At 46.8% G+C, this 23,561-nt stretch overlaps 1 protein-coding gene across 8 annotated transcripts in view; it reads right to left on the reverse strand.

Moving 5' to 3' along the window:
• The window catches only part of LOC119180745 (latrophilin Cirl), a 490,851-nt gene that overhangs the window by 59,191 nt on the left and 408,099 nt on the right, over positions 1–23,561 (reverse strand). For all 8 annotated transcript variants that reach the window (XM_075882931.1, XM_075882933.1, XM_037431878.2 and 5 more), the window contains one exon: positions 10,158–10,341. In XM_075882931.1, coding sequence (XP_075739046.1) covers positions 10,158–10,341 — 184 coding nt within the window. The remainder of the gene's footprint in view (positions 1–10,157; positions 10,342–23,561) is intronic.

Here is a 23,561-nt window from a genome sequence, read left to right on the forward strand (position 1 = left end):
AAATGTCTAATACCACCTAGTACCTCCTTCTTCGTTTTTCGCCCAGTATTCCTCGAAACAACGTTTTCAACTAGACCAGAAATTACACAAACAAAGAGCACGTACAAAAAGGTGCAGGCCAGACGCGCGTTCGATTCCGGGCCCTTTCATCTCCGATGGTCTGAAACCCATCAACTGGAAACGCGGAAAAAAGAAGAGAATGGCGAGAAACGGGAAATAACGTTTCCACAGGGAGGCAACTCGTGAAAATGGAATGGCAGCACGCTGAGCGGCAAACAATTCTGCGCGCACTCTCAAGAGCGTGACGTAGCACGAGAGGAAAATAAATTAATGAATAAGTAAAACAGAAATTGCGTTTCCGCAACGGCGTCCCGCATCGAAGCATTTGGGTGCTTACGCAAGAAAGCGCTCCCGATAAAAGCGTGCAGTAATCAAAGATCACGACTATAGGCTGCGACTGGATGGGCTGCAGCTAGCACCGAGAGAAAGAAATACGTACAGTAATCACCCCGGCTCGCAATGACGTTGAGTCTGATATCGCAGCAGAATAGCGACAGCGATATCACACCGAAAATAGATGACACAAGAAACAGGAAACTGAGCCGCTGCAACGACTGCGAAAAGAAGCAGCTGCCTCCGTGATCACTATGCGTACCACACGCAGCATTATTGACACTCGACAGCAAATGCAGGGTTGGAGAGTGTTCTGTTACTAATACGAGACCTGCGAATGAAGTTATTAAAAGTGTTCTAATACAGTCAAGTCCTACTTACAACGATACTCAAATTACATGAAAATTTCATTGTAATAAGCGATAATTGCTATAAACGAGTTGCACTAAAAATGATGGCAACATCTTAAAAGAATACCACAATATCGGATGAGATATACCAACAAACATCACTGATAAGAATAACAATGTTGCCGATTTTCCTCACTTGCGTCTCAGACAGCCACACACATTATAGAGCCCATGTGTGACATCAGATAAACATTTGCACGCCGAAACATTTCCAAGTATCTATTTTTTACTTAACAGGTTTGTCTGAAACAGAAGCCTGGCCACTCGCACGCCGTATAGCGCATTTTAAAACTCAGCTTTGCCACGATGCTACATCACTCTGCGGTGAAGAATAACACAAATTGAAAGGCTGGCTGGGAGACGTTAAGGGTATGGCATTATTGGCGGTAACGCGCCACAAATAACGCCGTTACGGGTTGTAGCGTTCTCTGAGGGTAATTAACCCATACATTGAGTGACAGAGAGCCGAATGTCGTCCACCAATTATTCTCCCTGTCCCAACCTCACCTCCCTCCTCATCTTCGCCCTGCTTTGCCCTTTCGATGCTTCATGCACGGAGCACTTCATTCTCCCAGACTTCATTGTTCTCACCTCCTGGTGTAATATTTAAAGATATTACTAATGATGACGCAGTCTGCCTGCCTGGCAAGTCCCTGGTACCAGATGGTCTTCAAGATGCCATGTTGCGAAGCCGTCTTGACAACTTGAAAGGGTCCGTAAAACTTATCATCGGGTTAGCCTACTCCTTTTCATACTAGAACGCAGTCTTCTGGTAGTATGTCTGGTATTTCACTGCTACGAGTGCTGTCAAAACTTTTCTTCGTTGTTCTTTTGTAGGGTTCTTGCTGTTTCACAGTTCTTTCTCTCAAAATGTACCAAGTTCTCAAAATGCCCAGTTCGTGTTTTGCTGGAACCAGTGGTACAGTCCCTGAAGCTGAAAACAACGAACTGCATCTGAGACGACTTGTGCAGGAATAGTTGCGGTGTCTTCCAGCGGCTTCAAGACAGCATTTCCCACCACCTGGAAAGTTTGGGTACATCTTCATGTACTGCTTCACGCCTACCATAGCACGCTCAGCGAGGTCAAAACTTCATTTTCATGTCGTGATTGTTCACCCATTCTGAAAGCTTTGTGCTTTTGAAAGCCGGGCCGTTGTCGCACACCAGTGTCTTCATATTTCGGAAACATTCTACCTTTAGTAGACTAATGACGCTGTTAGCGTCTTCCTTTCCAGCTCTGGCTATAACCATTATCGTGCACTCATCAAAAGCGAGCAGGAAAGCTTGCGTCCTTCTGAACCCTTTCCCTTTCTTTTTAAGCTCTGCGAAGTCCAAATAAATAACGTTAAATAGGACTCTGTTGTTATCATTATTCCCGTGGGCTGCTTGAACCTGACTTTGTCGTTTGACTATTGTGATATGGGCGGATGTAGTTTCTGACGTCTTCTTCCATACCTGGCCAAGTAAATAATTTCAGAAGCTTGCCGTACGTGCGCCAAAAACCATCATGTCCGCCTGATTCTCGAGTGTCGTGGTAAAGTTGCATAATCGCCAAGCTTCCAAGACCCAGCCCGCGAGCTCTTCAAGCTGCGAATCCAGAGTGGCTTCTCTCGAGAAATTCCCCTCTCGAGAAGTTCTTCACTGCTGATTAAAGCTCCTTGCAACACCCATTCGACAAGGTCAGCTGTTGTAACATCGCGGGTAAGGTTCTTCACTGGATCACCTTGCACTTGGTAGCTGGTGAAGCTTATTCCAGTTCACGACGTCCGGTCAACGAAGAATGTCACTCACATGTTCGCTTGACGGCTGCACCAAATTGTAGCATTCCCTGAGGGTAATTAAATTATACATTGAGCGACAGAGCGACGGATTTTATCCACCATTTATTCTCTTTGTCCCAACGTCATCTTCCTCCTCATCTTCGCCCTGCTTTTGCCCTTTCGATGCTACATGCACGTACTATTTCACGGTTAAAACGGCCTTTTTCTCTGTAACTTAGGAACGTACTAGTCACAATTTCATAGCTCTAACGGGTAACGTACTTACGTCACCATTTTTTGGTAAGTGTGGTGTAACATTACTTGCACTTTTTTTTATCATGTATCATTTTTCCAGAGCTCGCAGCAGACAAGTCTTCTGACGCCGAATCGGACAGCCGCTGGCCTGCAATACATGAACAAAGAATGCACGGGTGCAATCGGTTTTGTTGGATGGAATCCCGGGTAGAAATTTTTAAAGACACGCCGACTCTCTGCGGCGGGAAAGGTTGGGCCATCGCCACATAAAGAATAGAAAATTTTGCGGAAACCATCAGGAGAAACTGCACGTACTTGCTTTTCGTAAAAGCGAATTGTAGCAGGTAAATTGCTGGCCTTTCCGTGCCCAAAAGACAGGCTGCCCGAAGGGAAAGCGCAAGGGCAGTTAACCCTGCACCACGCGTTCATTGTGACGCTTCGTTTGTGGGAGGGAGGGTGGACTGAAAAACTTCCCCAAGAGACTGCGTGAAGATAACAATGACGACTGCAAGTCATAGTGAAAAAAGGAGCACATTCCCCGAGCACAGAGCGGTGAACGACCACCGCATCGAATTCGTCAAGTCTCGCTTCTGGGACACGGCAATCAATCCCTATAAGCTGCTTTTTATGGCGTTAGCAATTAAATGAACACTCTCGGCTGACAATAACCGTCATGTCCCGGATATATATATATATATATATATATATATATATATATGTGTGTGTGTGTGTGTGTGTGTGTGTGTGTGTGTGTGTGTGTGTGTGTGTGTGTGTGTGTGTGTGTGTGTGTGTGTGTGTGTGTGCAAATGGCGCAAAGAAAAAACCTGAAGAAAAATATGCTCGTCATGCATATTACTGAATAAAAATTATTGAATTTTACCGATTCGACCATTCAATTAGTCCTAAATCCTGTAAGCGCCTTACAAAGGTGGAGGAGCGTTTACTCCTTCGCCTTGTTACGAAAGACGGCGACGCCAACACGGTCCCGGAGGCGCCATTGCTCCGATCTCCGCCGACACGGTCACCAGCCGTTAGGTAGCGTAGGTTTCTCAGCTCGCGACTGCGTCTGCGCAGAGCTGATAGACGAGCGGACAAGACGACGGTGAGTTAAACAAACTTTATGTACAGCATATATACAGAGGCGTTACAAATTCGGCACTGTGGCCGACAGCTTAGAGACCTGAAGAGCCGAGCTCTCCTCTCTAACACATAGGTCTACTGCTCGCGACGCGCCGCAGGGCTTTTTTTATATGCACCGGGTGGATTCTTTGAGTAACCAAATGTCCAACCAGAAGCGCCGCTGGTCGTGAGGTCATAATCCTCCAATGGGGTTGCCACTGGGCCGCGTCATTCTCATCGAATCTGGAGCCACTGCGCTGCGCGTGGTTGCAGCCAAGGACGGGTGACGTCGCCACGCATTGCGTCAGACTCGCCAGACAGGAAGGTGTCGATGGCTTCGACGGGCTCGCTGGCTAAGGTGACTCACTGTGCTTGCGCGGCAGAAAGGCACCGCTGCGTGATGACTCCGTTGAGTTGTTCGCGTCAGGCGGGCTCGCGTGCTGGCCTTGAGACAGATTGCCTTTCTCAGAGGCATGGACGTTCGCTGTGGACTCGCAGGCATAACATCCTTAACACCAATACACTGCTGTGCCCAGCAGTTTTTAAATATCTCGATCCTGCCTGTACAGGAAAATGCCAGCACTGTGTGTAGAAGTATTTGGACATCTTCCACATGGTATGGGCATGCCAGTCAACCCCTCGCCTCATCCTAAGACTAAACCCTACCCAGAAGAACTGGGAGGCGGCCTTCGCACTCGCCAGGTCCGAGCTTCTGTAATGAGCCTACCTAGTGTTTGTGAGTGGTGCCTCGCATGGGGCCACCACCCACATAATTTGTATATATATATATATATATATATATATATATATATATATATATATATATATATATATATATATATATATATATATATATATAAGTTTTTTCTCTCTCAAAGGATATCTGGTGTCATAAATGCATAAATAAAATAAAAAGAGGCACCAATTCCGTCGAGATTGCCTACCGGCACATGGGGACCGTTTCGGAGGTCAATGACCACTAATCTTGATTTCAGCATTGCCCATTGGAGATGCTGTTCACACCGGTAGAGGCCGATCACTGTAATTTTTGTAAGAGTTCAATTATGCTTTCGTTTCGGGTACAATTGATCATTGAATCTGATATGGTGTATGTCACAGTGGGAAAAATGGCTTCACCATGAGCCACAGAGTCAGAAGCTATCACATGTTAATGTACCAACATTTTTCTATAACACTGATAAGGTCCAGTAAATTAAAACATACATAAATCATTGTAGTGAATTGAGCGTTTTGGGTAGAATCCTTGTTTTGGTTAGAAGTTTTATGTCATGCATAAGTCAGGGGGGTGGGGGATGAACAACAAGAGAGAAGGCAGGGAGGTTAACCAGGCCCATGCCCGGTTTGCTACCCTGCGCTGGGGGAATGGGAAGGGGAATGAAGATGAGAGAGAGAGAGGAAAGAGAAGAGAAGGAAAAAAAGAGGATTGTCAGTCAATGGGCTGGCGCATATGCAGTGGTGGCACTGCACAAAAGTTAAAGGTGGTCACGTAGGCCTGTAGTCCTCAAAACGCACAAGACAGCTTTGACTGCTTTTTGAGCCGACGAAAGGCGAGGACGCTGTTCCAGTAGCATCTGCATAGAGAGTGGCCGATCGTCCAATTGTCGCAAAGCGTCGGAAAGCTTCTGTCTTTCAGAGGCAAATCGAGGGCAATGCCATATCAGATGGTCAATGTCTTCTTTGGTGCAGCAGACGTCACATTCCACATTGTCGGTCAATCCGATGAGGGTTGTATATGCTTTTGTGAAGGCAACCCCCAACTAAAGGCGACAAAGAAGCGAAGCTTCACGTCGACGAAATCCGGATGGAGGTCGAAGTTTGAGTCGAGGGTTTATTTGGTAGAGTCTCGTATGTCTTATGCTTGGGGTGTTCCACTCCAGCAGACACAGACTACGTGCCAGGTGACGAAGTTGCTTTGCAGCGTCAGTCCTTGACAAAGGAATCGGAAGGATGTGCTCTCCTTTGTGCGATGTGCATGCTGCGTTGTCTGCGGAGTCATTGCCACGGATCCCACAATGACCAGGAAGCCACTGAAACTTGACCTCGTGGCCTATTTCTGTGAGGTGGTGAAGAAGCTTGACAACCTCGTAAGTTAACTGTTCATGGCATAAGTCAGAGATCTAAAAAAATCTTATGGCATATTCGGCTGAGGTGCACTGGTACCGCGACTGTGGAAAGGAAGTTGCGTCAAACACCACCCGAGTTTCACGCCTTGCTACAGACCAGCCGAACGTGTGAACCACAAAACTGGAATCCGCTACAGCAGCGCTGTATGCGAGAGACTTTATTTAGCAGACGACAATTTCCAGCGTTCTGTTTGTACTGGTAATAAGATAGCAAACAACAGAAAGTCAAACAATGAGAGTCACTTGCGAGACGCTACGTGTCCAGTGGGTGCACATCTGTTCTCCAGGCAGTTGTGCTGCATCGATTCCCTACCATCTTGACGAGGGTTACGGTAACTTTCGCATCGCCTTCGGTGTCCAGTGAAATCCTGGCAGCAAAAGTAGCCTTGCACGAGTACGGTCGGACAATGTAAGCTCACGCACGTTTCCCGTGCCGTCCAGCCATGTTCTGCGGCAGCACCAGCTGTAATTTGCGCCTGCAATGATGGAACGTCACCACGTCGTCTGCCAGCGCGCGCGGGCCTATGGTATTGCACCAAGCTCCACCGTCGACCTCCACGGTGCCACCGTGGCGTGCACTAGTGGCATGGCCGGCCCAGCCGAACATGCGGCACCGCATGCGTAATGACCAAACGAACGTACAGCACGGCACGAGTGCACAGAAAACGCCACCGGTGCCGGCAGCCAAAAGATGTCATTAGGGTGAAGTCCTGCTACAAAAACACATTCATTAAAGCTTATGATGTCGGAGCAACGACAGAAGTAACGTCCGTTATTTTTTTATTAGTAACGGTGACGGTAACGGGTCATCTTTTTTTTGCAAGTAACAAAGGGCGGTCACGCGTTCCTTTTTTGATTGAGTAACGAGTAACGTATACAGTTACTCTTTTTTCGTCAGGAACGTGTTCAATACTGGGTTATAAGTGGGCCCTCAGTAGGTTGAACTTTTTGTTTTTTTTTCTTTCCGAAAATTTCGCGTTAAACTGCCTTTGGGCTGGCCCACTCAACAGCCAAAACTAGTCGTGATAACCAATCATGCATCACGCAAGAATTGCTGTAAGCAGGTCATATTTCAGGTTTCCACTGCCCGGCACCATATTCAACGACAACATATGAACGCGATAGCAACTGGAAGGTCATGCGAAGAAAGGCAAGCAGACCGACATGTGTTCCACGTTGCTCACGTACAAATGACGCACGAAACGTAATCACAGCTACAGATGAACGCGAATAACCCATGCCTACCGGTACAGAACCTGCACGACGTTCGCGACTGTAGCAGGGATGATTGCACAAAATCAGTTTCGTCGAAAAGGTGAAGCAATGAATGTGATAGCAACAAATCTCAATGATATACGAACAGAGGCTGGCAGTCAACTCATCCAGATCCAATCTCACGTAACTCTACAAAACGCTGCTTTAAGAGAACACGGCCGCTTCAGGTACACTCTTGGCTTTGTTTTTGTTTTAGTAGAGAGTGCATCCAGTAGAAGCTCCCACCTGCTGTGGGGCCACAAGGCGTGCGCTAATCGTTGCTGCTATTGCGCGGCAGCGTCAACCATAAGCGCACCCCCCCCCCCCCCCCCTTCCCTTGTTCGCTCACGAGATAAGCGCGGGCCCAGACGACCGCGGCCGGAAAGGCGATGTTCCTTCCGCAGAAAGAGGAGACTAGCGCATCCTTCCACGTATATATGTACTGTTACGTTTGGCCCGACAATTAATCTGGGCAGACGCCATTGCGCGTAAGCCGGTCTACTAGGAAGGCATTCAACTCCATCAGCATCCAGTATGCAAGACGCTGTCCGATAGACGTTCCAGGGAGCAGTCAGGTCTCAACGAAAGTTTCGCGAAACAAGCCTTTTGTTGAACGGGCTCGAACAGCGGGGGAACGGCGCCACTGTGGCAGGTCTAATTAAGTCCACCTCTTGATTCGGCTTTTGTCATCTATGCGAGGTCATCTCAACGCACCAACAGCCCGAAAGTGTGGGAACGCAGCGACGAAGCCGTTCACCGGGATCAAACGTTTGGACGGCCTGAAGCTGAAAGCAGCATGGACCGCTGCTGACGTTCGGGTTAGCGGCCATCTCCTCGGAGGAGCTCAACTTTCCCTCTCCGGAGTCTACCTCCTCGCCCTGCGGTGCCTTCAAGACGTGGGCCGGGTGTGTCTTCGTGTGGTACTATCGGCATAAAATGAAACGTGAACAGCGGAGCGCGTGCACAATTCTTATTATTGGCATAGTGCGCGCCGTCCACCAGTTATTGACGCATCCGGCCAGCACATCCGCTGTGGCAGCACTGCACGATCCCTCTATAGTGCAATATTTCTGCTTGTGTTCCAGGTAGGGTATTTGAAAGGAGCAAAATTTTCAAAAAAATACAGCGGATAAACTACTGCAGCTGCAAGCGAGTATTGTAGCACGGTTTACCATCACGTAGTCAATCAACACGGAATGCCTGGCAAATTCTATAGTAGACAAAGGTCAGTTCATAATGCTAGTAATTTCACGCTGTTTCACTTTGTGCCGGTAAAGCGAAACAATTTGCGCGCTCTCTTCCGAAGAAACACTCGAGATTTCCAGTTAAAATGAAGCCTTTTTGGGTCATTCTCTGAAAGAAGGGTGTAGGTGAAGCAGCGCTGGCGAACGAGATACGACAATCGCTTGAAAATCAACCACAAACCGATTCTATTTCTCTTTTCGTTTAACGTGCCAAGACACCCATTGCACTGCGATGCTGTAGTAAAAGCAAGGAACTGCCAGTGATAAGATCAGAAGCGCTCGGCACGCCCACGATTTCCAGCATTGTCACCTTACGAGAACTAGAGCAGAAACGGAGATAACGCACTCTAGGTGGATCGCGCAGTGCGACCAAACCGGATGTGCACGCCTGTCAATGGTGATGTCTGGACGGCTAATACTATACTGTTTTAATGCTTGAAACACGCGCTCCGCTGTTCAGGTTTCATTTGACGCCAATAGCACGTCCTGTTACTGTGGACCGTTTCGCCCAGCCGAGTGGTTCGATATGGTGGGTGGACCACAAAGACTCCGTTCCCTGCTTTGTGGCAAGAGTGATCGCCGCTTCTTCGGACGGCGGTCACGGCGGGCTATAAAAGCGGGAGCTTTTTTGTAGATAGGGCTGAATCTTGAGCTGCCTCATGGGCTGCCTCACTTGAGCTGCCTCACTAGAACCTTCTACGTTTATGCACTTTTTTACGAAGCGTGAGAAGTAACCAACGGCCGCTAAACTTGACAGGCAGACGACAAAGCCAGCGTTTTTCTCGCTACATTTATGTCATCTGTTTCTTTTCTTTGCCGTTTGGTTGTGTCGTCAAGGTGAGTGGACTTTTATTTTAGAATACAATATGCGTGAATGAGATCTTCTTATAAAATTTTTGTTTTAGAGAAGCTTTATTTACGTAGTTGTATGCGCTTTTGAGCCGAAGCCTTCCTCAACACCAGCCAACACAAGCCTCGCAGACACATATACCGTCATTCCCAGCGCTCCAACATCACCCCTTACGAAATTCACATAGACGGTGACGCCACACTTTTCTCTAAGTATTTGTGAGAAACTCTATGGTCTAGGATGCCACTCAGCAGGAGAACACAACCATTACACATAATGCAGGCTGTATTCGTCGTTCACTGTATATATCACAAGCCATCTCGCCTCAAAAATTGTGTTAATAGAGACAGACAGACAGACAGACAGACAAACAGACAGACAGACAGACAGACAGACAGACAGACAGACAGACAGACACACACACACACACACACACACACACACACACACACACACACACACACACACACACACACACACACACACACACAAAACAAGCCCATGACCGCTATTGTGAGAGCGTTGGCTTGCCACTACACGTGACTCTCAGGAGACACCTCAACTTCTTTCGGGGGGTCTGAGAGTCGTGTGTCCCACAAGGGAGTTAAACGCTCCTTTTTCAAGAGGAGAGTCATGACAAGCCAGAACTCCCGAAATAGAGCCCAAAGACATTTTTTTTTTCCTCGTTATGTTTCCGCTGATGTGCAAGGTATGGAAACGAGACTCACGGACGTTGCCGTGTGCTCGGGAGAATCGAAATGCGGCGTTTTTGGTGGCGGCCAGCAGCCAAGTGGAGTTGTCCAGCGCCTGCAGCAAGGCACCGGCCACGTGGCGGCGCTCACGCGGGGGCAGCTCGAGCCACGAGTCGCGCTGGTAGTCTTCCAGCAGGTTGCTGCTGATCTCCACCGTCGACTGCACAGAGAACCAAGGACGTGGTCAGCCGCACGAACAACGAATTCGCCAAGCACACGAGTAACAACCATGATAAATATAGATATATGCCGTAGAAGCGCGGGTTAGTTGCTGAAACATGCTTTGGCTTTGAAGAGAAAAAAAAACGCGTAATTTTTTTTTCATTCTTTTGTGCTTTCAGTCAGCACATTTCGTAAGAGGCACACTGGTTCCAGCGCATGCACAATCATTGTCGATGGGTCACGTTTACATCTCTACTACTTAGTTGAGCGTCCTTCTTCCAGTATCACTTCGGTTTTCGTTCTTCAAAGCCAAAACACGATACATCCGCGCAATGGCGGGAGACTTCTTTACCTGGGGTTCTGCACTTGAATGTGAGCGCATCAATGTTCTTCCGATTTCGCCTTCACAGCAGTGCTGCCGACGTTGGCGGAAGCTACATCGACAACTTCAAGCATCGCAGCACGAAACCTTGATTGATATGTGGGGTTTAACGTTCCAAAACCACCACATGATTATGAGGGACGCCGTATGGAGGAGGGCTTCGGAAATTTCAACCACCTGGAATTCTTTAACGTGCACCCAAATCTGAGCACATGGGCCTACAACATTTCCGCTTCCAACGAAAATGCAGCCACCGCAGCCGGAATTAGATCCCGCAACCTGCGGGTCAGCAGCCGAGTACATTAGGCACTACACCACCGCTATGGGGCAGCACGAAATCTCACGTTCTGAATGAAGTAGCACTGCGGTTGTACGCGAATCGATGAAAATACACCGCACCTTAAGATCGAATAAATTTACACGCTTAATCAAGATGAAGCACAGGCGCAATGATTGTACAAAAAGCGAAGACAGCTTCGCGAAGAACGTCTTTAAAAGAACAGGTGCACTCGGTTTAAATGCAGGAGGAAAACTGTCGTGTAGGGCACAATCCTGATAGAACATTCCCGGAAGGTTTGTTTCGTGGCGCCACCTTGCACCTGCAAGCGACAACATTTGTTAAGGGAGACAAACCGCGCCACTACATGAGACGAACCGCGACACAATTTACAAGCTCGCGAAAAGTTCTCTGCCAGTGCCCCTCTCGAGTTACCACTCGAAGGCAGACAGCGCTCGCGCCTCGGCAGCCAGTTTCGTGCACTGCCGGGAAAACTGCTGCGCACCCTCTAAATCAACGTGCGTGCTTTCTGCGGGTGGTTTCTGCTTGTCCGAACACATTAACTACGCTGGATACCTTGTGGTTACCCTTCCTGCTCACGCATGCACGCGCTACTGCACGAGCTAAACGCCACGGTTGTCTATTGGTTACGGTACTCGGCTGCTCACTCTCGGGATGGAATCTCGGCCGCAGTGGCTGCATTTTCGTGTGAGGCGAAAATGCTTGAGGACCATGTAGATATATTTAGGTACGCGCGAAGCAAACTCTTGAGGTGGAACTTTTCCGAACGCTCCATTAGGGCGTCTCTTGTAATCTCATGGGGGTTCTGACATGTTTAACCTTCTCACTTCCTAATTAAAGTTCAGATATGTAGAACCACCATGATAAACGTAAAGCTTCGTTGCGGCTGAGGAGTTTACGTAACGGCTGATCATACAAACATCTTTGCTTTTTGATAACTTCTTCACCTATGGTTTTCAGAAACCGGTGATATTGAATATTAGTACACCCTATTTACACCCTAACACCCGATGTAATTATGCGAAATGGCATAGTGAAGGTTTCCGAACACTCAACCATCCGGTCGTACACTTATATGACACAGTACGCGATCCCCTCGCACTTAGCCTCCACCAAAATGCAAGCGCCGGTATCGAATCCGCGACATTCGGATCAATATGACCGAGCACCACAACCACCACTGCGGACGATTCACCGAAAAACGCCAATTTATGAAAACGTTTGACGCGACAATTTATTGTATCCTGTGTGTTACTTACCAATCACCGTTTAGTACCGAAAATATTAGGTCACTCATCGCGAATGGTGTATATACAAGCACAAGTATACGTTGTCGGCGTACCCACAGCTGTACAACGTTTCATACATCAAATGCAAAGCTGCGAAAGCTATACAAAAAGTTCGGTGCGCAAGACGGCTTGCTTCGTCGTAAACGCTCGTGCCAGCAGAGCCAGCGCGTATGCGTCGCGACGGACGAAACACCAAAATTCGAGAACAAAGAAATGCCAAGCGGTCGAGAACAACTCACCGACAACAGTAAAACGTTTTCTTGTTGTTTCTTTGTATCTGCCGAACAAAGTGCCCTCACTTATTACTCAGCACAAAACAGCCAAAAAAAATTAAATTTAGGGGTTCAAAATAATGGGACCGTGTTTTTTGTATTTTTTTTGCTGGAAACACACCTAACGCAAGAAGTCTCCCTCCAGAGCACTGCCCCTTATTAGTGAAACGAAGTAGAGGAGCATTGCTTGACAGTGAGTATATCCAATCTTAACGAACAGTGAAAGCGTATGGCGGTGTCAGCGGCCGATCATCGGCCAGTTGCACGACAAACGTTGCCTAGACGAGCATATTAATGTTTGTTAACACATTTGGCGTAGTGACTAAATGTACCTCCTAAAGAACTTCTTGGGCAAGTCGGCGCTTAGATATCATTGCTTAATCGCGGGTTTTTCACTTTCCGCTTTCTACCACTCTCTTTAGAAAATGCGTATCGCTGCGCGATCAAACCTGACTGAATAATCTTTTTGCGTGATACAACACCTCGGGCTCTTTACACGAAGAGCCTTCATTGACGGCCTATCTAAACGTGGAGTGTCGGGTGCCCGCAGTGCCGATTCGGCCACGACATAACAATCTGGAGAGTACAGGTTTCGACGCTTAAAAGGGCCCTGAAACACTTTTTCTTTTTTTCAAATAACCATGGAATTATTTCACTGAAAGAGTTATTGTCTTACGAATTCAACGCCACAAAAATTTTAAGAATTTGTGCAGTGCGAGTGGAGTTACAAAATTTTATCGCATGCTGCAATTTCATTTCCTCCTCTCTCGTCCCGACGATAGCACTGGAAGCTAAGCAGGGAAGGATGGCACGAGCAAAAAAAGACATCACGCGCGCCTCGTGACCTTGAACGCTTTTTTTTTTCTTTTCTTCGAATGCGCGGCTTTCTCAGTGTGATCCCGTGCGCGCGCGCGCACGTGCACAAGTCGCGGCTTTTTTCGACGATCTTTTTAGCGACCGAGCGCGCCATGTTCGAATCGGCCAACGGTTGACATATGACTTTCTACGAGTGATTCTGGAGCGTCTTCAGCCATTTCTCGAGAGAAGAGAAAGAAATTTTTAGCTGACTTTGATAATTTATTAGGAATTCTAGGACACATGCTGCGCTCGATTATTTGGCTCGCGTGTTTTCGGGAGCGTCTACCACATGCCGGCAGCGTTTTCTGACGATGCTCAAAGCGTTTTGTAGAGCCGCTTTATGGTTTCCGAGCTCGCTGCGTCGTCTGCTTCGGTTGCAGCTGCAACGTGCGCGCAGCTTATCGAGAAATTGGTTCACGCCGGCGGCGCACCACTGCACGCATCTGCAGGCCACCCGCTTCGCACAAACACCGGAGCAGGGCTCCCACGGGAACGTCAATCTGCCCCGTTGCCTGGGCAGCCGCCTCTTCCTGGGAGAACGGCTTTGCCTCCGAGACCTGATTTGCGAAGCACCACGGCTGGCACGTCCGCTGCTTTCGGCGATGAACCTTTGTTCTCCCGGCTCGGCTGCATTCCGGTCTCGACTGGGTCGCGCGTCAGAGCTTCATGGACGCCTCGTCCTTGATCTCACCAAAAGCCTTTCGTACGGATTATTAAATTCCTCATCACAATTCCAACCCCACTATAAGTTTTATTCGGTGACTTGCGAGTTTATTTCGACAAAGACACTAATAAGCCGACCATTTAGCAGCTAATCAACCCTGCAATCTCACTCATTCATGCGCTGTGGGTGAGCGAGACATGGCCTAATCACAAACGACACAATTTCGCGATGTGGCGCTTTTTTCAGAGTTTCCTCCGACACGTCCCGCCACCTGCTGCATTTATTTTTAAAACATTGAAGGGAAGGCCAGGTTATGAACTTGCGTTTTGCGAAACTCTTTTGTTACGAAGACCACAAGCCGAATATTCGCGCCATACTCCACTTCGCAGCGATTCTGCACTGCCACGCAAACTAGCCCCAATAAAATCAGCTTGAAAGCAATCAATGCCACGTGACTCAGTAACTCAGAAAAAGTTTTAGTTTAGATATTTGTGGAAACCCTTTCCAGTTTTTCTTGCGTACCTCCCAAATTCAAGCATGCATGCCCTGACAGCCTTTGCGATTATGTTTTTCCCCCTGTCTGTCTCTCTTCGAGTGTCCGCGTGAATCCAGGAAGACTTGTTAAGTCCACTTGTCGAAACGCCGGCTCGAGCACAAAAACCCTCTTTGCGCATTTTTTTTTCATCACAAGTTTACATATAAATGCCAGATCTCCCTGGAGGCCTGAAACAACGGGAGTGTAAACGAAGCGACGTTCTCCACTGTAAAGAAGATTGACAGGCAATTCCTCTGGTTCTTAGCGCATACAGCTCCAGACATCCCTGCAGTAAACCCCAATGAGGTAGTACACTGCGAGGCTCGAGGTCTTAATCGCCGAGCTGAACAAGTAGTGACGTCTATCTGTCAGGGAAACGTGGAAGAGAAGATAAGAGAAAAAAAATCGACTAACCACATTTATAGAAATAACCGAATACTATCAAATGTAGAGGAGCATTTGTTCATTACCTCACGCTAAACTCCATAAAGCAGAGTCTGTTGCTTGGAGGCGATTACAGACATGTAGCTACCCCGATTCCGTGCAATTAAATACGTTACCCTGCCATATACGAGAACAACACATGCAGCTACGCAAGTCTGCTAGAGGCACCCTTCAACAAATGTAGTGGGGATGTCCAATATCATATGGTGGTCTTTTTTAGAAGATCTGCGGCCGTGGTGGTCGGCCGCGCAGCTGAGCTCAGAACTCACGGACCAACTTTGGGCCATCCAGCGAGCCCTATCGCGAGAGCACCAGCTCCAAGCGGCCGTCTATGCGGCCCCAGGCCTGCGGGCCTTTTATTCAGCGGCTTTTAAATAAAGTTATTTTCTCATCATCCAGGTTCCATGTGCCCCTTCCTGTCTTTTTTTTTTTTTACGGGAGTTGCGTCACTGGCTATGCTATCGATAAAAATAGGTAAACAGGCGTTGTGTTCACGAGCGGACCTTTCGAGAGGTAGAAATGTCTTTGCTGGAAGTCCTGACGGAGAAAGTTGCCTCGCCCCATAGCTCACCCGCACCACTCGGTCAGGTTTAGTGACAGTAGTCGCCCCTATTATTACGCCCCTGCAAATATTTTTTCTTTTTTATCTACAATCGTTAGAACTAATCTTCCGTGCGCAGTTTTTAAAAGCTTGAAAAAGCGCACTCTTCTGGACGCTACCCGAAGAGAGGGGGGCCTTCATGCAGCGAGACCACCACACTATTATTTATGCTTCTATGGCCCCAACCATAGCGCGCTCTTAATATACACTGCGCAAACAGGCATCCATTCGTATAATTTTATTGCTTATGCTATTTGGTAAAGCTTCATAATCAAAGATAAAAATTTTTATGAGTCTTCGACGTTGTAGGCACAGTAACGTACGACTCACGCAAGATGCAATTAATGCCATTCTTGTACAACGGCAGCTTTGTGTCAGAGAAATCTCGACCGCAGTATTACAGCAATTATTCGAGCAACGCCAGCCGGAATCCGCCGTGTTTGCGTAGCATGCTAGGGAAGTAAAAGCTGCAAGCAGCGCTGCGGAAAGGTGCGGTGGCGAGTGCTGGACAACGTCACCTGGGGGCACGCGCGTACGCTGGAAGCAGCAAATGAAGTTTCCATCAATTTGTCGGCGGCAACCGTGATGGTAGCCGCGGGCTGTATTCGCCGATAAGAGCGCTCCCCACAACTAGGACAGATTTGCAAGCTCGAACGAGTCGGGCGCCGTTTTGTGAGAGAGAGGCGAGCCCTCGGCGGGGTCACCAGGGGATGACTTGCGTGACGGTGTATCCTTTGCACGCCACCTCCTTCGAATGAAATGCGCCAGGTTCACCTCGAATTGAAGCGCCATTCGCTCACGGGTTCGGAAGTTCGCCCTGTGTGCCCAACTGAGCTTCACACTGAGAACCAGGTCACGTGGGGCTCAGTTTCTCATTAAGATATAAACGTTTAGCTGGTATTCGCAAGTATACTGGTAAAAAAAATGTGTTTCACTTCAAATAAACCTTTCCTGCTTCTGGCTGCAGTGCCCGCACTTATACTATCAAGCGTTTTGTCAATATTTCGAATATACCGGTCTCACAAAGGCAGACTTTTGGCCACGTTGGCATTCTATGTTTATGAACGGTAAGAGCACACGGAAAGCGAAGACCCCATTTGTGTGTCTTCAATGTGTCTTCGTTTTCAGTGCGCATTTACCAGTTATAAACATGGTTCCACAGGTATGGGCGAAGCCACCTTGTGTTGGGTGCGAAAGCCGAGTCAATGGCAAGTTACATGGAAACAAACACACAGCATCGTTCATCACGGGTGCAGATCTGGTCTCTGCCCAGTTGCAGCGTACTTACGCGACAGCGTCAAAGAGCTAGTCCCGCAGAAATACTGGCGTCGGCACCGGTGTCGTTGGTTGTGAGCAAAAGATTATTATCTTTGCGTGACCAAACAATCAAGAGAAATGCAATTAAAACAAATAATAAAAAGTTCTGGGTTTGTGTAAGAATCGAACCCAAATTGTTTGCGTGGAAAGCGGGCGTTCTACCATGCAGCCACGTCTCTTTTTTTTTTCATGGTATTTATAAAGTATTTCTGTAATAAAGACAAAATAAAATCAAGCAAACAGAAGTACAATCATGTGGCGAAGATAAGCGCTCAGGCGTTGCACATAAACACTCAATAGCTAACACAGCATGAGTTATTCACATCGAGAGTTCTTCACATCGTGTTATGCAAACAAGGAAGGGGTGAGGTCAAACAGCTCTCTAAAATGAAGCACCAGTTCAGTCTAAAGTCTAGCTCGTCGTAAATGTTTTTGAGGTGGAAAGCCATTTGAATGAAGTGTGTGCTTGAAGAGGAGGTGGGCTTTGCATTGCGGTCTTGCATTCGTGTGTTCCACAAGCTGTGCATACTCATGAGGAAAAACATATCATACGGCACTTCATCAAGCGCTTCTGTGTAAATAATGACGAAACGCTTTTTTAGTGCTCGCTGAAGGATGAAGGACATCCCAAAACAGTATAGCGTATTTGCAGCTAACAAAGTAATGTTCAATCGTTTGCGGCACATCACAGAGACGGCAGTTAACCGACGGAATAAAACTACCCTTTAGATTTAACCATGTGTTTACCGCCAATGTTTCAGAGTGAAGCTACGCCTCTGCCTGCGAATGCGGTGAAAATAACTTCCTTTGCTTGTAAACGCAGTGCAACTTACATTATTTACAAAACAAGCATCCGGTATACTTGCTTCCCGAAACAACATGAAATATTGCCGTAACAATGCGTGGTACACGCGTGTATTGCCGTCGGCTGTCAGAACATGGGATTGGTATAATGACTTCATCATTTCAAGCAAGTCACCCGCTACAAAAGGCACACACGCTACTAGGCATAGTGGGTGCATAGCTACTCCAAAAATATTTCATGCACGAAGTGTTTAAAGTATGCACTAGGAACAGAATATCGTGATCGTATTTAACCATCAAAGGAGAAGATTTAGGATGTCCCAATTTTTTCTCACGTTTTGCAATGGTGGCACTGCGACCCAACCATAAAGACGACGTATGGGCATCCCGGGTCGCTTGGCGTTAACTAGATGATGAATTTAACAACACAGGGCAATTCGACAACGTCCACAGTAACAACCCCGAAATGAAACTCGTCAAGTCTTTGTTTAGGACATTGCCCCGAAGGAACGCAGACGATGCCTGACTGCTTGCAACGAGGAAGGCCAATGTTTACCCGGAATCCTTCTGGCTTATTCGCTATGTGATTAAGTTTACTTCTTTGCCATATAGAGCACAAGCGTGACTACGTTCACACATTTACCGGTGAGCTCTTAGTGTATGTCGTTGGGCAGGCAAGGATGTTTGAAGCCAAGTCGTGTTCGAGACGCAACGTACGAGCACAGTGGTTTCGGAAGCTTCGTATTTCTAACTTGTATACGGTGTTTTCTACACCTCGAAACTGCGCCTAGTTGGGCACTCTGACTACCGGACATGCATGCTTACACAGAACACAAAGCCAACCGAGAAGGTAGCACGGTGTTCGGTGCAAAATACAGTTACAGACACGCTCTTGGACGATAGGCCACATGTAAAATGCAACGATTCTCAGCTTCACTTTAGCCCCTGCACTTGTACACTAATTCTGTTCCAAAGTTCGAAACAGATTGCAAGCGGTCCAGAATTGCAAGACGTTTCAAGCGTAGATCCCTTTACGGTACCGCACTGTCATCGGCTGTCGCCGCTTTCAGGCAAAAGGATGCATCAAAACAGAAAGAGAGAGGAAGTTTAATAAGCTATACTATAAAGAGTGAGACAACAGGAAGAAATGAGAAAGAGTGAAGGCTCCTTCCAGTGTACAGCTGCAGGTAATTTTTTTTTTTGAAGAAAAGGCTAGAGTGTTGCAAAAAAGGGGCACTTCGACGACTAATGTGGGCTTGAAAAACTAGGAACATGATATATAAAACACGGCCATCTAGAGAGGGCGACAAAAAGTACTGCAATGGTAGCGAAAATAAAATAACAGGAGAGTACGTGTTTCCTGAGAGTGCAATTACCCGCGGAGGTTTCGAAAGAGACAGAATAAAAACACGCGGAAAATAACAAATGACAACACAAGCCTTTAAAAGGGGGGAATTAAGATTGCGGCGTCTCAAAATTTGGATGAGGCGAACTGAGGAAAAGGCGGGAGAGGTTATGACATGACAGACGAGTTGCACACTAAATGAGAAGTGGGAAGCCGCGCCTCTTCTCAGTCGGCCACTGCGAATGCCACAACGACGAAATTAGGGGCCACCGGCGGAACATTAAAGAAACAAGTAACGACGGCAGATCATTGCAATGGGGTAAAAAGAAGCACCCGAAATGTAGTAGCGCCGACAAGTTAAAAGATGATTGCTAGCCCAGAGAACAGAATTAAGAAGAATAGGGTATCGACAGTGCCGTCAACCAGTAAAGAAACTGGGAAAAAAGCCAGCCTTTTACGAAACCTTAAACTGCATTTGTCACTTCCAGCAGACAACTTGCAGATACCGTCGTATAAGCAAAAGGACTTAATTTTAGTACTTCTGAAGAAAGAAAGAAAGAAAGAAAGAAAGAAAGAAAGAAGGAAGGAAGAAAAGAAAGAAAGAAAGAAAGAAAGAAAGAAAGAAAGAAAGAAAGAAAGAAATAAAGAAATATTCCTGTGTGGCCCTGACAGACATTGTTTGTTTTATTTGTAGTGTAATGAAGCTGAGCTGAAGTGAAAGGAATTAAAGTGGACGAAAAATACCTTTTCCGCCAGCGCGCACGTCTGTTTTGTGCGTGCGTGCATGTTGATTTTTTTGCGCAAAAAGTAGTAACAACGACGGTAGACCAACCAGCCCTCCAGGCTGTCCATCTTTTACTATACAGTGCGAACTCCTCACAATGTTCTCACGAGTTCTAACACTGTATTCACATAATGGTAGAGGATTTCCTTGCATTTTTACGAGAAGGCCGCGTTGAAAAAGAGATGCCAGGCATATATAATAAAAGCACGGCAGCCTGCGCTTTCATATAGGGGGTCGCATAGAGTGCACAGAGGTAGAGAGCACCAGGCCTAATCTCGGCGATACTTGTGTGCGAATAAAAGCCTCGGAAATCGCAGCGCGCGTGTCTTCAACGTCACGTGCTCCGTGCGATCGACGGTCCCATGAACCGTTCAAGGCGTTAGTCACATTTAACGGCCGCATTTACTTACTGCCCGACGGATATGCTGGTCAAGGTATTCCAATAGCTTCCATCACTGGGAATCGAGCGGGCCTGGACATCAGGGCGCATGGCACCGGCTCAAAATGAGACATTCTCTACGCACTGTTTATGGCGTTGCAGATACGTTCCAGGAAGTTTACAGTCACCTTACTTTTGAAATTTCATCATGGGGAAATACAATGTCAATCTTTCATCTGTTGAACATATGCAGAAATTGCCTATTTGTATCATCATTAATAGTTTATTCCAATCGAACGCTTTCACGCTTCCACAAGATAACTTTAGCCTACCATATCTTCGTGCGCTTAAATGCCACTGAGGTATTTTCTATCTCTCCCTTTTTAACTTACTTCGTAATAGCCTTCCTTTTTTTTACTTAATAGAAGTAGAGTACGTACGACTTCTAAATGCCCTAGGTTTGCACGCAATCTGAATTTTCGCTTGCTCGCCGTCACACGAACTATGGAAAAATGGCACCATTATTTTCATTGCTTGAAATTTGAAACGACCTTCCACCCAATCATGCACTTACATCAGCTAACATTTTTGAACATATTTAAGCATAAATTAAACCTTTTTATCTTCTGTAAATAATGTTTTATTAAAGCTTTTATAATCCGCCTTTTGATATTTTTTGTTGTTCAAATGGATTACGTTGCTTATTTGATGATTTTAGGAATTTTCCGCATAGCGGTTTGATGCGTTTGATGCTTATCTTTTTTATATGCATTTTATATTTGAACTCTATTTTCGCTGCTTGTCTCTCTTTAATTTACAACCGACAGTCTCAATTGCATTCACTGACCTCGGTATCTTTCTCAGCAAATTCGTGTGTACCGATCATTGCAAGATGAATTTTTAATAGGCTTCTACTGAAGTATAGGCGGCGAAGAACGGTTACGCTTTAGGAGAGTTCCGTAGTAAGTCACACTAATTCTAAGCAGGGGCATGCGGCAGTCGCACCAACACTGCACCCTCTCCGTGCAATAGGCAATCCTGAATTATGACAATGGGATAGAACCGCGGTATATATTATGCTCTAAAGAGGCCCTGCAACCATTTTGGAGCATGGTCAGTAAACGCTGCACATCGGTATAGCAGAGGCTCCCGAGAAGACGCGAGCCAAATATTATAACACAGCACACGACCTGCGATTCACAATAAATAATCCAAATCAGCTATAATCGCTTTTCTTATCTCAACAAATGACGAAGGAAACTAAAAAAAATTACTCGTAGAAGGCCATCTATCAGCCATTGGCTGATTTGAGCATGGCGCGTTCGGTCGTAACCCGGATCGCCGTGGGAGGCTGCAACTTGTCCACGCGTTCCCGCGCGATCACACTGAAAGAGCCGCATCTTCGAAGAAGAAACTAACGAAAAAGTGCACAAGGTCACAAGGCGCACGTAATTTACCTTCTTTGCCCATGGCATCCCTCCCTGCTTATAGGTTCCAGCACTTCCATCGGGACGACAGAAGAGAGAATGCAATTGCAGCGTGCGAGAAGTCTTTGTAAGTCCGCTTGTAAATGACGGATTCTTAAAACGTTTGCGACATGAAAATGGTGAGGTGATAAGCTCTCTTAGTTATTTGATTCCATGATTACTTGAAAAACTGTTTCATGACCCCTTTAAAAACTCTAATCGATCTTTCGCAACCAGAGCCCCTGACTATACATTTTTATTTTTTTCTCTCAAGCCAATTCTCCTACATGAATTCTTCCAACATCAGTAGCCAAAACAAGTACAAGTCAAGTCCCCGTCTTGAATTCTTCCAACATCAGTAACCAAAACATGTACAAGCCAAATCCACCTTGAATTCTTCCAACATCAGTAACCAAAACATGTACAAGCCAAGTCTTCACCTTGATTTCTTCCAACATCTGTAACCAAAACATGCAAAGCTGGTTTATTGGGGCTACGAGCTCGTTATCTTTTGCTGCGCAGGAACGACAACTGTTACCAAGAAAGCGCAGGCTAAAATCTGCTCGTTGAAAGCACGCAAGATTACAACTTCGAAGGTGCGTGCCAGTGGCGCCAATTACGAAAAATCACTTGCGGGACACACATTTTCCCATGGCGACCAGTCTTGTTCTCATAAAGAAAGGCTTCATTTTTATTCATATAAAAATTAAAATCGTGCTCTGAAATGAGATTAAAAAACGAACCTCAGTTCCGAGCTCGTGTAACTAAATTGAGTTTTCTTTTTTTAAACCAGTTGAACGATGGTTACAACTTCATAAGTATCACACAGCACAAAGATAGCGCAGCTATAGCTGTGGTATAGCTGTTTATTCCTTATACACGATACGGAATAAACACACGTTGAAAATTGTGGAATGAGCTTTACATAACTGTCGAGCAATCCAAGTATGACCTTTCAAATACAAGCCTTACAGGGTGTCACAAGACCACATCCTCCACCTTGCCTGCAACAGAAAAAGAATCGCACCCCCCTTGACCCTCCCTCCCCCGGGATAGAGCACACGTGCTGCACGCAAAAGCTTGCATTCCAGGCCCAAGCTCGGCGGGAGCGCTGCAGTAGCGCTGCCGCGATTCTCCGGCGAAAGACGTGCGCACTGCGCAGACAGTCATTAGAAGCCGAGCAACCAACCAAACACTCATCAGCCGACAATGTCTCACTCGCTCCCCCGCAAAGCCAAAATAGAAGTCCCGGAGCGGGAGTGAGTTGTTAAGTAGCCTGCCAGGGCCAATCCATCTAGAGCGAGCGGACGGGAATGGGGCAAAGAGGGGGCACATCATTCATCCAGTCGGCATGTTATGTAGTCGCGATAGAGCACTCACGAAAACCATAAACGTCACTGTCGGCCCCTCTCGGCGGTGAGTGAGGCGCGACCGGCCTGTGTTCCCCGTCGGTGCACGCTTCGCCGCAGAGATGCGCAGATTGCAGCACAAGCTCTCATGTTTAAAGTTTACAGAAAACTTGGGGCTGAATGAGATCACCACCACGCCAAGGTTGCGAAGCTTAAGACTAAACATATGTTATAACATCGCCAGCCTCTGATTGGCAACTCCGCGCAGCCATCCTAAAAAAGCAGATAGTGTCACAAGATACCTTTATAAACGTTAACGCAGATTTGTACAATCCGTGCCAAGCCTCAAGGAAGTTCGCAACTCTTCCGTTTTCTCCCATTGTCTCTCTAGTTTTTCGTTTCTTTCTCACTTGCATCATGATTTTTTGCTA

The sequence above is a fragment of the Rhipicephalus microplus genome, unplaced genomic scaffold (genome assembly GCF_043290135.1).
Source record: "Rhipicephalus microplus isolate Deutch F79 unplaced genomic scaffold, USDA_Rmic scaffold_14, whole genome shotgun sequence".
NCBI lineage: Eukaryota > Metazoa > Arthropoda > Arachnida > Ixodida > Ixodidae > Rhipicephalus > Rhipicephalus microplus.